The 13,796-nt window shown below is 32.3% G+C and overlaps 1 protein-coding gene and 1 pseudogene across 1 annotated transcript; both read right to left on the bottom strand.

Moving 5' to 3' along the window:
• Window positions 1–991: 991 nt before the first annotated feature.
• LOC100804428 (pentatricopeptide repeat-containing protein At4g21065-like) lies at window positions 992–4,265 on the bottom strand (annotated as a pseudogene).
• Window positions 4,266–7,280: 3,015 nt separating this feature from the next.
• Window positions 7,281–11,491, bottom strand: LOC100800682 (BAG family molecular chaperone regulator 2). Its single transcript, XM_003546026.5, has 4 exons — window positions 10,961–11,491; window positions 10,137–10,393; window positions 8,077–8,223; window positions 7,281–7,626 (listed from the first exon to the last, which is right to left on the bottom strand). Exons 1-4 carry the CDS (start codon window positions 11,169–11,171, stop codon window positions 7,486–7,488), a joined length of 756 nt encoding a protein of 251 aa, XP_003546074.1. The 5' UTR covers window positions 11,172–11,491; the 3' UTR covers window positions 7,281–7,485.
• Between the last annotated feature and the right edge of the window lie 2,305 nt (window positions 11,492–13,796).

Below are 13,796 nucleotides of genomic sequence, written 5' to 3'. Positions count from 1 at the left end.
TTGTATGCTAATCAAATTCACATGTAATTATATTACACATCTCTTAACTTTTTGGTTGATATTTTTTTTATCTCTATATCTATTATTTTTTGAAAGTTAATTTTATAAAAAAAAATTGTGTTGGTTTATCTAGTCTTGTAATTGTTTTAAATTTCATCTTGTCATATGCCGTCATTATAACAAGAAAAAAAATAGCATTGAATTTCCGTCAAATATAAAGATCAAATTAAAATTAGCTATCGTGAATAACAATAAAAAAAATAGAGTTTGATTTTCATCGCTAACAAAAAAAAAATATCTTTTGAATAATTAATATAAGCTCTAATAACGCAGAGGTTTTTTACATTCTTATTCATATTTATGTATTATAAGTGTTTTAATTTTTATAATAATTATCTTAAAAATTATAAAAAAAATCATTTCTTATACTTAATAGTGCAAATTTTTTTTACTATTAGACTTAAAGGATTTTTAACTACCAACCAATAAAGAATAATCTCATCTATGGTTTTTAAAGAAGAACTATTAATAACACTCAAAATTATTATTTTTGAAACACTCTCTCTTATTATATAAATTTATTTGCAATTAAAAATATTATGAGTTTCCTTTATTATTTAATGAGTCTCACTTATAATTTTATAATTTTTAACAAAAAAAATTCTAAAAGAAAGGGGCTAAAACTCGAATAATTTCCAATAAATTTTAATACAGTCATATACCAACAAGTTTATAATCCAAAATCTTCTTAATTTTAATAGATATTAATTAATAATAAAATTTGATTCTATTACGTATTGTAAAATAAAATTTAATTAATAATACAAAATATGTTGATTTGAATTTAAAATACATGAAAAGTATATTTATAAAATTTCTCGTTTAGTTAGTTGATTAAGTATTTTATTTCATTTTCATAAATAAATACCTTTTGTCCATTGACATAAGCCACCCCAACCAAAAAGTTATATATATCAACCCAATGAACTTAATATTTAAAATTTTAAATGCAGAGTTAAAGGATGGTATATTGTCCCCTAAAGTCATCAGTGAGAAAATTCAAAGGAAGAGTGGCTAAATAAATGCTGAAGTGAAGAACTTCTACATAAGCAGTATCTATGACTATCAAGTACTACTTATTCAAGTTTCATTCAACTCCTTTACTTCAATCAGGGGAACATCGCTGGTTTTGCTCAAGATATTTCCAATACTTAGGAGGCCGTTTCTATACAGAATGTCCAATTCATCAAAGTAAGGGCAAGTTTTACTATTTTGACGCCCTCTCTATTGTCCTTTTATAGTACTTGTTGATGTCTTCCCACTTCTCCTTACAATTCTTTGCGGAGCGGTTATACACTTGTACCCCAAGCCATTCATTGCTTCAGATATCTCCTCCCATATTGACCCTTTTGATTCCATTAGACGAAACTTGTGTTCCAATGAAGTTCTCAGTGATGAGTGCTTGCACTTCAACATCAGGCCATCTATTGTTACTAGGATCATTATTCAATTCTTTTCTAATAGGATCTAGTAACAACTATTTAGCTCACGTCAAAAAAGAAAACTGAACACAATAAAGCAAAGAAACTTGAGGGTATGTAATGGACAAGTGTGTCAAATGAGGCAAGTCTTGGCTCCGTGAATAGAAAGTCCTGTTTTCCAAAGAAAGGGCACATATCGTTACTACTTAAGCACAAATGGTCGGGCATTTGGTAAAAAGGGCACATTCTATACGGAATTTGTACCAAACTTCCATAATCTTATGCATGTTCACCAACTTATCCATGTGTCAAGAGGCTTGAATTGGTTGACCCTTGCAGCAGAGAGGATTATGGAGAATGATTACAACATATTCAAGTATGTCTCACGGCCTCAATTTTAAAGCACCACATTGTACTTGGAAATCAATGCAGTACTTGACTCTCAAGATGCCATTTCAAATCCTGATGATTGCCATATGGCCAGTAATCCTTACAGGAACATGAACCTCCTCTAAAATGATGAAACCTACCACGATCCCTGATAACAATCTCTCTATCGTAAACCTTTGCCATGAGTTTGATAGCCATATGACAATCTGCACAAACTCTCAAATTCTTCATAACCCTGATTGTGGTCCCTGGTGCTGTATTTAAGCGCATAAAAGCAATTGCAACTTTTCACTATGATAAGACAAAGCTTGTTCCTTCTCCTCTTCCTCTATGTCTGCAAGCACATTAGCAGTATGAGGCACATAACCTTCTAACTTCAACAGTTCTGTGATCTTCTCTAGTAGTGCATATACATCCTGACTTTGAGGATGAGATCTATTACCCATTGTAAATTCATAAACACGGTTACCCAACTCAACTAGACTATAGCCAGAGGTTTTCTTAACACCATCCTTTAGCATTGACCTCCTTATTAATTGTACATCTGCCCAACGACATTCAGAGGTATAAAGATTTGAAAGAAGCACATAATCCCCACTATGTTTAGGCTCTAACTTCAATAGGTGGGATCTTGCTGTCTCTCCCAAACCCAAATGCCCATGTATTGTACATGCCCCTAACAAGGTCCTCCAAGTAACTGCATTTGGCTGCACTGGCATATTCTGAATATACTCATATGCTTGTTTCACTAAACCCGCCCTACTCAATAGATCCACCATGCAACCATAGTGCTCTATCCTAGGCATGATTCCAAATTCCTCTTTCATTCTTCTAAAGTAATCAAACCCCTCATCCAACATCCCACAATGGCTGCAAGCATATAACACACCAACAAAAGTGATCTCACTAGGCACCAGTCCTTGTCCCTCCATCTCTCTGAAAAGCTCAAGTGCTTCCTCACCAAACCCATTAACAGCCAAGCCAACAATCAACGACGTCCAAGACACCGCATTCCTTTCACTCCCAGATGGCATCACATTTTGCATAAAGATCCAACAAGGAATTAGTAACATGGGAGTTCTCTCTCAATCCGACCTTCAACAAGTACACATGGACCCTACGTCCTAACTCCAGAGCTCCAAGCTCAGCACTAGCAGATAGCAAGCTAACCACAGTGAACCCATCAGGCTCCACGCCCTCCGCACTCATTTCCCTAAAGAGAGTCAAAGCTTCACTGGGCCTTCCATTAAGAGCAAACCCATTAATCACAGAAATTCAAGCCACGAGATCTCTGTCCCTCATTAACTCAAACACATTGTGTGCACTTTCCGTGTCTCCACAAGCAGCATATATATGAAGCAAACTGTTCTGAACAAACACCAACGACTCAAACCCATTTCTTATGGTAACCGAATGTATTGCCTCCCCTTCTCTAACATTCAAAGACTTGGAAATGGCCTTCAAAAGAAAAGGATAAGTGTGAGTGTCAGGTTCAATACGAGACACTATCATTTGGCGATAGAAACGAAGTGCAGGGCTCGGGTTATCGCTTTCAGCATAGCCCCTGGTCATGGTGTTCCACGTGAACACGTTGGGGTTATGAATCATGGTAAACACGTTGTAAGCATAGGACAGTACCCACGTGAACACGTTGTAAGCATAGGACATGGGCGCAGAGAGGGACACGATTGTGAAGATGAGGTGCTTGCCCATGTCAGGGTTGTTGAGTAGGACACCATGCCTAATGGAGAATGCATGGATTTACCTTAATTTGTGTTTGGAAGAGGCACAGAATTGCAAGAGATAAATGCATTTGGTGAGTGGGTACTCTGGGGTGGTTGATAAGAAGCTTGTGACATGGAACATGGACATGTGACTGTGCAGCAATGAAGAAAGCTTAGAGTACACGCTCATTTGCTTTGGCTTAGTCACACTCACATCATCAACTAATCAATGTAAAAGGTTCGATGCAATTAGAGACTAATATAGGAATTTAACATGGTATGAGTATGACAACATAGGATTATCAAGAGTGGGATTGACTATGTATGTTACTGTCGACGCTGTTGATCCTCACAAGTCACGACCACCAAATACTCAAGCCATTCCACTCGAGCAAGTAAGCAACTTCAACTCCAATCAATATATTGTAAGTCTCAGACTGACGGGAATTCAGAAAGGGATACGGCGGAAGAGATTTAGGGTTATTTAAACTTTAAAAAAAAAATAAAAAAAATACTTTTTATATAAGTGTTTGTTAAGAAACCGATAGACTTACTTCTTAAAATGATTTTTTCTTAAATAAAATCAATTTAGATAAAATACACTAAAAAAATAGAAATATGTTTATTTTATTAAAATAAATATTTATTTCAAACATAACTTTAAATGAACTGACCCTATAAATCCAAAAAAAAAGTAAGAGAATTATTAATTATATCTTTTAAAAATATAATAGAATATGTATAGAAGTTCCCACATTCAAAACCTTGTTATAGCTTGCTAAAGATCAACAAGATGATATAAAATATTTTAGTGATTATTTTTTAGATATTTTAAAGAAAGTATAAACTAATACTCCTTCCGCTCCAAAAATATTTTTTTTTATAAGTTGTTTTACACAAACCAAGAAAAGTTAATAGATAGATAAAAAAAGTAGTAGTTTTATAAAAGTAAACTTATTAAATAGATTAAACAAAATAATATTAATACTAGATTAAAAACCTAAAGTGCACATTTATTAGGGATATGGATGAAAAAAGAACAATTAATTTTACATTGAAAAGTCAAATACGACACTTATTTTGAAACAAATTTATTTTTCAAATACGACACTTATTTTAGGATAAAAAGAATATATATTACCACTGGTCCTATGGATAAGAAACAGACAACAAATACAACATCTTTTTGTCCTAATTATAAGAAACATGTGATTACTTATTGCTAAATTTTTTTATCCCTAATTAATAGCAAGGTTTATTAATGATATATACTTGTTTTTTTCATGAAAGTTAATTTATTTATTAAGCTATCAACAAAACAAAGGTAGACTGGTTGAAAAAATATCTTTTGAAAATAATCACCTTTTAAATCTATTTTAGGCATGTTGGTGTACTATGATTTAGGTGATCTAACCACTTTTATTGATTTTGATGAATTATGTAATTGTTTCTTAGATATAGGACAACATGTAATATTTATTTGTTTGTACTATCAAAAAATGTGAATCGACTAATGTGAGATTGTTAGTTTCGGCTTAATCACAAGTCTTGTGTATGCAGTCAAGTTAATTGTAATGAGAGATTCCAGATTCAAATCTCCCAATTAACATTATAACAAAATTGATATTTGCTAATAAAAAAACTATATAAAGACCTAAAACAAAAATAAAAAACTTATTTGTGTGCATGGCAAAGTAGTGATGGGCCAAACAAATGGCTACCTCACTACTTAATGAACTTAAGTCAATTGCCAGTACAAATAATGAGTAAAAAACATTAATGGAGAAAAAGTTTACATAAACTATCACGCTTTTGTATGTGAAAATATATTTTTAGTTGTGATTTTTAAAAAAATATTTTAAATGTTTTTAATTTGTATAAAATGATCGAATTGTAATTTTATCTCTTGTAATTTTATTGACTTTCATCTCTCAAAAATAGAAAATTACTATTTTTACCCGTTATTATTTGACTTTGTTGACTACTTATGTATTTAATGAAATATTAAATAATCATTTTAGGTTACAGAGGCTTATATAGTATCATCTATAATACTATGTCAACATATGACACTCCCATAACATAATTATTATTTATCTACCTTTATATGATTTTTTTTGTTTAAATGTGATATTAATGTACTGCTTACATAATTTTTAATTTTTTTAATATTAATATCGCATAGAAATTAAACTAATTTTTTATGAACTCTTAATGTAATTTTCTTTTTAAAAAATTATAAATTCCCTAAGTAATTCCCCAAAGATATGCATGGAATTTTATCATTTTAAAAATAATTATGAGAACAAATATATAACAATGTCATTTCCTCTCTCTTCCTCCAAAACCTTGCTTTCAAGCATAACCGAAAAGTGGTTATAGTTAATGATAGGGTGCTAACTTCTAACACATGATTTGAACTTGAACAATTAAGTCATATGTGAAATTTGAGTTAATTTTGGCTAATAATGATTGCAATTTATTCACCTTAATATTGTTTTTAATGAAATAATGAAGAAATTAATATCCTTGTAATTTTTTATAAGCACAAGTCAAAAGAAAAAGATTTTAAGTGCTTTAGAAAAAAATTGATGCAAAAATTGAAAGAAAAAACATTGAATAAAAGTTGAAAGGATTGGACAGCTCACTCAGCGCGTACTCCAAGCTTAGCCTGCACTCCAGGCTTAGTGCGTACTCCAAGCTTAGCGCACATAAAGCACACAACGAAGCCCAAAGGTACACTTAGTGCGAAAACACGCGATAAGCACAAAGTTAACGTGAAAATTAAGCTACCTTAGGCCTATAAAAGAAGTAGAAAGCGGGAGAAAAAAACACTGAATCTTAGGGCTATCCAAAGTCTGGACTTATCCCTTAGCTCCATCTTTAGTCATTCCTCCCTTATTATTAGTCATTCAGCCCCTCCTTATCTATTAAATGCAATTTATGTTTCTATTGCTTCTTTTTAGGGGTTATACACAGGAAAAATGATAATTTCTAAAGAATTGGGAAATGACATTTAAACAATTAATTGCTAGAGATAAAGTGACTTTGTTTTGCTTCTACATACATACATCTTCATGTTTTATGCAATTTATTATTCAATCTTTGTAAAGAAATTTGGAAGAGAATAGATAAATTAGAATTTTCATCGTGAGTGATTAGGGTTGAGTATCTTAATAGATGTGGATGGAAATAGAAATTTCATTTGATAGAAAATCTTTTACATTACATTATGAATAATTTTGACATACTAGACCCCAACATTATTCTGATTTCATCTTTTTGCATTTCAATTATTATTTATTTTTTTGTTATCTTTTTCTTCGTGTTATTCAAAATTTCACATTTTCAGTCCCTTATCTTTCCTTTTTTTCCTTCTTCTCATTGCTTAATAATTGAGTTTACATCACTAACGTACAACCAAAGTCTTTGTGAATTCGACACTTAAACTTCTATTTTAATCTTTAAAATTTGTGATAAAATTGGTATACTTAAGAAGAATTAACAACACCCAACACACTTTGTCTCGATGGACAACCCCACGCATTAATTAATGTCCAAAAGATAACTGATTAATGCATTTAGACTGTTACAAATAGTAAATGATATATAATTAATAAAAAAAATAGTGAATGATAAATTGCATGGGATCATAAATACAAACCTGAAAGAAACGACTAATGAATTCACCATCAAATAATAAATATGGATATATTAACATTTCTGACTTCTATTTAATTTCCATTTTGAAGAAGTATTTTAGACAAAAAGTGTGATAGCAAGACTTATTGACAGAGTTCCGAAACAAGAAGCTTGTACGTATAGACAAAGGAGAAGAAATTGGGGTAAAGAAGGGGAAAAGAAAAAGATTGGGGGAGGGAGAAGCAAACTCAATCGAATAATTCCCACGTGGTTGAGGATGGAGGATGATCAAAGGTCTCCCACTTGGTTGTAACAACAACAGGCTTTATTCTTGCATTAGATACCTTAAGTTGATCCAGTTTTTCAACACATTTTTGTACTCTCTTTCCCTGAAAAATGTAATCATGAGATTGATTATTAAGCATATAACAAATTATTCCACGTGACTTACCAATTGAGGAGAATATGCACATTATGCTCCTGTTGAACTTCTTTGGTATAGTCGACAAAAGACTGTATACTTCATATTCAGCAATATTTTTCCATGGTAAAACTATTTAAATAAACAAAGCAAGTTTTCCTACATTTTTTTGATTATTTATTTCTTTTTTCTTTTTCACTTTTAATGAACGAGCAAGACTAAGTCCTCTTTAATTTTATGATAAGATTAAAGAAATAATAAGTTTATTTAAAGATGATGTTCACCCACCCATACCAAAATATTTAGAAACATTATCTATCTATAGCAATTAGCAACACTTTATTTCCAAATGAAACCAAAACAAAAGCTGAAATTAATATATGTACTCGACAGCAAAGTAGAGTTCTATTGAAAATACCTGCAAATTTTTCTGTGCGGAAGCATCGCCTTCTGCAGAAATGCTTTCTAATTTGATTGCTTGTCTCATAAGCATCTCAATTAGTGTTGTGATTTGAACTTCTGGTACTTTGACTCCGTTGGAAATAGACTTTTCAATGGCAGAGACCTGTTGTAGAAAGAAAATGAGTTGTACGTTATGTTTGGACAAAATCTCGGGTAGCACTTACATACACACACGGTGCTTACTGCTTAATTACCACTTATATAAGCGATTACTCAAAACTCAATTGCCTAGTATATATATTATTTATAGTTATGTATTATTATTATTATTATTTATTTAAATTTAAAAATATTAAAATAATATACGTGTACGAGGCAGGTTAAGTAGTAAGATATTTGTATCTACGCCCATTCTTGTAAAATTTTACGGATAAATTCTAATAGGCAAGCCCACACTCATTTATCATCCCTACTTCTATCCTTGAATACTCGTAATCAAAAGCAAAACATAGGTCCTTATTCCTATCCATTCTTGAATCCTCGTAACGAAAAGGAAAAAAAGACAATTTTTTTTTAAAAAAGTAAATACATTATTTTGAGTTTTAGGGACTTTTATTTTAAGTTGGGGGACGCCCAAACTAGAACCCTGAGGAAAGTGAAGAAACATAACAATATTATCCGCATCCGAGGTAAGAGAAATAAAATCTGGGTGAGAATTAAAGTTCCTAAAGTCAAACTTAAAGACCTTCTTTGCACTAGTCTAATATTTTTTTTCCTAATTAGTTATAACAATTTGGTGTGTGCAATGAGACAATGTTCTATACTTCATCATTAAGCATTTCAGCTGGAAGATCTCAATTAATCTGATAGTTAGTTAATCCCGTGAGATTTATTCGAAGGAAATAAATTCACTATGGAATATGGACCAGGTAAATATATTAAGGTTTTGACTATTTAACTGTTCCCTGTTATCCTAAGTTCGTAATCGCAGAGGTTTAATTGTGTAGCTCTTCTTGCTTCTCAAATGTTACAATCATGTTGAGAATAATAAGACAGTTTGTGCAGGGATTCCTTATCCGTTGAAGCAGTAGCGGGTAAATGATGCTTATGCCAACCAACAATAAACACATTGTTTTCGATTTATAGACTATTTAGAAACCAAAAATTATATTTATGTAATATTAATTGACTTAGCGTGAGATTAAATTAATGATGATTCACTTTAAAATTGACACGAAATAATTAAGTTTCACCTCATTGCAAACTGCCACACCTTTGGGAGAAAAGAATTGACTCGGTGCACACAATGTATACGCAAATTTTTTTCCCATATATAATAACTCATTCTCTAAACACATATTCGCCTATCTAAAAAAAAATCAACCAGACATGTTTGGCTCGACCGAAAAGAAATGCATGATTATAAGAGTCTCACGGCCCTCATCCAATTATTAAATTGAAATTTCAGAGGCCACATAACGACATAAATTGATGTCATATTCATGCACATTCTCATATAAACTTGGTCCACGCACCACATGCCTAAGAGGTTAGGTTACTATTACTAATGCGGTTTTTGTATGTTTGTGCATTTCCCGGTACACTAAAATACAGAACACCCACTGGCACTGCCCCCCACTTCATTCCAGTTCCAGCTGTGTGACAAAGACAATCTATCACTTTTTTTGTTTTTATTTAACAAAGACAATGTATCACTAGTCATCACAATAAGCCACCGGCCACCTAGTAAAACTGTCATGCACTCTTTCACCCAGCATCAATTCTACCTTAAAGAATTAATTGCTCCTAATTTTAATATATTAAGACCTGCTAATTAATTACAATTCCTATTTTATTACTAGCATTTGCTTACTTCTTTTACATTAACAACTAGTAAGTTTAGTTTGATGTGTAACTGTAGTTACTTAGTGTGTTTTATTTAACTTTAGATTGAATAAACACATTTTCATGCACATTATGTGAAAAGTAAGAATTCGTAATTTTTTATTCAACAACCAGATTAGAGAACTCCTAACTTAAATTAAACACGCACTTACTTTTCAGTTGCATACATACCTGGTCTGCGAGCTGATCAAGTTGGACAGCGACATTGTTGATTGCCCGATGTGCGGTTTGGATCTTAGCGTTGATACGCATCTGGATGAAGCGTCGCTCAATGCTGGAAGGGTCTTGGATTAGCACCACTTTTGATCTGTCTTTCACTCCGCACACGTCCAAGTACTCTCCATTTTCTCGCTCTTTGCCTCTGTACAACAGTCTCTGTTCATCCACCTCTAACCCCGTTTCCCCACTCAGCACCTTCTTCACTTCCCCTGTCATTTCATTTTCACACTTTCACCCTCAGACTTTTCACTACAACCGGAGCCAAATTAGTTTCATAAATATCCAGTATCATTATCATCATCTCTCTTTGGTATCCAAAAAGTGTTTCATATCAGCCATTATTATTATCGTAAACATTTTTTTTATCCGTAAGAATTAAAATCAAACTTTTTTGGCAATTATATTATTAATTAGTTAAAAATTATTTTAAATGATTATTAAAATAAATAAAATAACGTGTGCATTCATATTGTATACTATAAAGGATTTTCATATATGAGGATTGCGTATAATAATTTTGTTAATCGTGTATAGAAGATAATTTCTTTATTCTGCATTTTAATTAAATTCTTGAAATAAAAATAAAAAATCTGAGGCAGTTCATGTCATGTTACGTGGGCACGTAGCATGAACAATGATGATTCATGGTGCTGCACTGAAACAGCTGCCTGACGCAATTTTACCACATTACTCATCAGAATAGTGTGATTTTCTCAGTAACCAAACAGAGCGGAAGAAAATTAACAATGGTAGTTCAGATCAATAACTTGTCTTACCGAAAGTGGCTATGGAACTGACGCAGATCTCGTAACGGAGAGCGCCATACGCGATTCGGAGGCGCAAATTGCGTGTTACAACATCCGTATTCGTGGTTCTTTTCTGCACCAGCATTCCTCCGGGCCTCATTTCCCATTCGCTCTCTTCTTCTCTCGCCGCCGTCGTCGACGACGACGAATTCTCTCTCGCGCTCGGTTTCTTCTTCATCATTTCGAACTCAGTTTTCCCGGGCAAAACACAAGCACAAATGGAGAGTGTTTTTGCTTTTTTCTTGGAAAAATATCTCTTAAGTCGTGACGAGTGTGAGCGATAAACGCTGTACCCTCTACCGACGCAAACATGTTGTAATGTTTACGGGTGTGAGGATTTTATATGGTACGAAGCCAAAATGGAAAAGTTATATTATTACTCCGATATCTCTTTTAATCTCTGCATGACATAAAATTAAAAATTATCAATATCATAAATAAAAATATACTAGAGAGAGATTTATGGAAATTATAAGAAAAAATATACAAATCATTAGGGTTGGCATAACGACAGGAGATAGGAGTTTGAATTAATACGCATTGAGATCTTATATTCAAATCTAATACTATCAATGTAAAAAAAAAAAAACTGACCAAACATATATATTATTTTTATATAATAATTATTTTAAAAATTATATTAATATGATTTATGATTAAATCACAGTATAAAAGCTAATTATTTTATATTATTTGTATGATTATTAAGGGTTCAGACTAGTAAACATATACTCATAATCTATGAAATAATTTATGAGCGAGAAAATTATGGTGCTCATGCGGGGTATGACCGGACAATCTTGGACCAATCAGGGGTATGCCACGTGTAGGGGTGAGTTAGCTTGTGTGTAGTGACAGCTAAGCTTGCCGACAGATGAAGGAACAGGTCCAATGCGCATACAAAATGGACACGTGGATGACACCCATTGGATGTACGATTGCGTTTTGTGACATCTGTGAATTTGGTTGTTGTGGTTGGTTTATGATATAATGATTTGGTTTTATGTGGTTGGTTTGAGTTGATTAGTTTCGTTTTCATGAGTAGGCAGGGAAATGGCCATGAGGGACATTACTTTGGGTGTAAATTATGCGGGCTATAGATGGTGATATTTGATAATGTGATTTTGGGGTTGGAAAACTCATCATGGCCGTTGATTGGAGTTCAAAGTCAACTGATCAAACTGTGTTGGATGGCTCGTGGCTTCTGGAACTTTTGTTGGATATGGATATTGTAGATGGGTTTGCTTGCAGAGAGATTAACGTACAGTTTTTTAAGATAGATAGATAAGGTTTAACAACTTGCTGTTAAGTTATATTAAGAGTAAGGATTCAATTGCAAAAGTTGATTATGATTAGGGAACTTGAATATAACTTTGACCAAATAACGCTCACTTGCCAAATGGATCATGGTTGTCATTGATAAGGATAGCTAGCTAGGTCGTGATGCGAAATAATGATATTAAACTCCAATTATTCATCGATTCAATCAAGAGTATATTATTGATTTACTAGTATAACAAGTGAATTATTAATATAAATTGAAAATGTAAAATTTTAAAGGTTTCCAGTGCAGCATTTTTACTTTATTTCTTTCTAAACTATCAATATAAAACATAACCACATAACGTTTTTTCAACTTTTTTTTTGCTGCAATTGGTGAATCCAACTTTCTAAAACGCACTACTTAGCACCTCAGTATTATAACTCGCCATAATAATATAATAGAGTGATTTTAGGGTCACCGTGTTATGGTCGTAAAATATTTATTGATTTTGTTAATAATTAATCATTATTAGAAAATTTAACTGACTCCTTCTAATAATTTTTTTTTCTCTTAATGTTTATTTTATAGGCAAAACTTAAACTTAATATCTTATTTAAAGAAAACTCAGTTTCACTTAAACCTAAATGTTAATTATAATAGAGTGATTATATGTGGATAGCAGACACTACCAATATTACGTCGGGATGGACCTGATGAATTCAATATTGTGAAAATTTTCTATAATTTAACGTACCCTTTTGGGGTGGACCCCGAAGTAATAGAACTAAGAATAATTTCTTACATCATACCGGAAAATATGGAGAAGGAAAATACCGAGTGAAGTTACTCTTTTAAAAAACGACGGTATAAAAATAAAAGTAATGAAAAAATTAGCATTAGATTAGTATACCATTAACATTAATGATTAAAAAAATATTAGCAGGGGACACCTAGTCACGCTAATGTAAAATAAAACCTATTCAATTTCAGTTCAACGAAACACATGTGTCGACGATATATATATTTGATCAAGTAAAACATTTTATCTTAAAATTCAATGTTTTTCGTATATGCTAAACTTTTTTATTCAAAATAAAACAATTTTTAGAGAAAGCAAAAAGATGTAGGTCCAACATATCATTCATCTAAGGAGGGTGAGTTGGGCAGTTTGCAGCGCAAACACATACATAGTTCGGCCTGAACATGTGTATGAGCCCAATCCTCAAGATTGTTTACAGGTCCAAAACCCAAATTATCTTGTGAACACTCAAACTAGGTAATGTGGTACTTGGTCTCTTTAAACTTTTAAATACTCCAAAACACCCACCATTATCAAGGATTCAAGGTCATCTTGAGTTTCACAAGCCAACATCCAAAAACTGCGTCCACTTTGCAAAATTTAGGCTTTGTTTGATTTGCTGGTAAGGGAGCTCAGTTCGGAGAGGATTAGGAAAATAAGTTTGACATCATGTTTAATTTTTCCAAAAAACATGTTTGAGGCTAAAATTTAACTTGAAAACTCAGTTTCAAATAAGCAATTAT

This window comes from Glycine max, chromosome 15 (genome assembly GCF_000004515.6).
Source record: "Glycine max cultivar Williams 82 chromosome 15, Glycine_max_v4.0, whole genome shotgun sequence".
Lineage (NCBI taxonomy): Eukaryota > Viridiplantae > Streptophyta > Magnoliopsida > Fabales > Fabaceae > Glycine > Glycine max.
This window is presented reverse-complemented; position numbering and strand designations above follow the sequence as displayed.

Excerpts from the sequence above, each read along its gene's own strand:
- LOC100800682 (XM_003546026.5), bottom strand. The coding sequence starts at position 11,171 with ATGATGAAGAAGAAACCGAGCGCGAGAGAGAATTCGTCGTCGTCGACG. Across the intron at positions 10,394-10,960 it reads CAGTTCCATAGCCACTTTCG|GGGAAGTGAAGAAGGTGCTG; the intron begins GTAAGACAAGTT and ends ATGAAATGACAG. Across the intron at positions 7,627-8,076 it reads CCGCACAGAAAAATTTGCAG|GGAAAGAGAGTACAAAAATG; the intron begins GTATTTTCAATA and ends TACATTTTTCAG.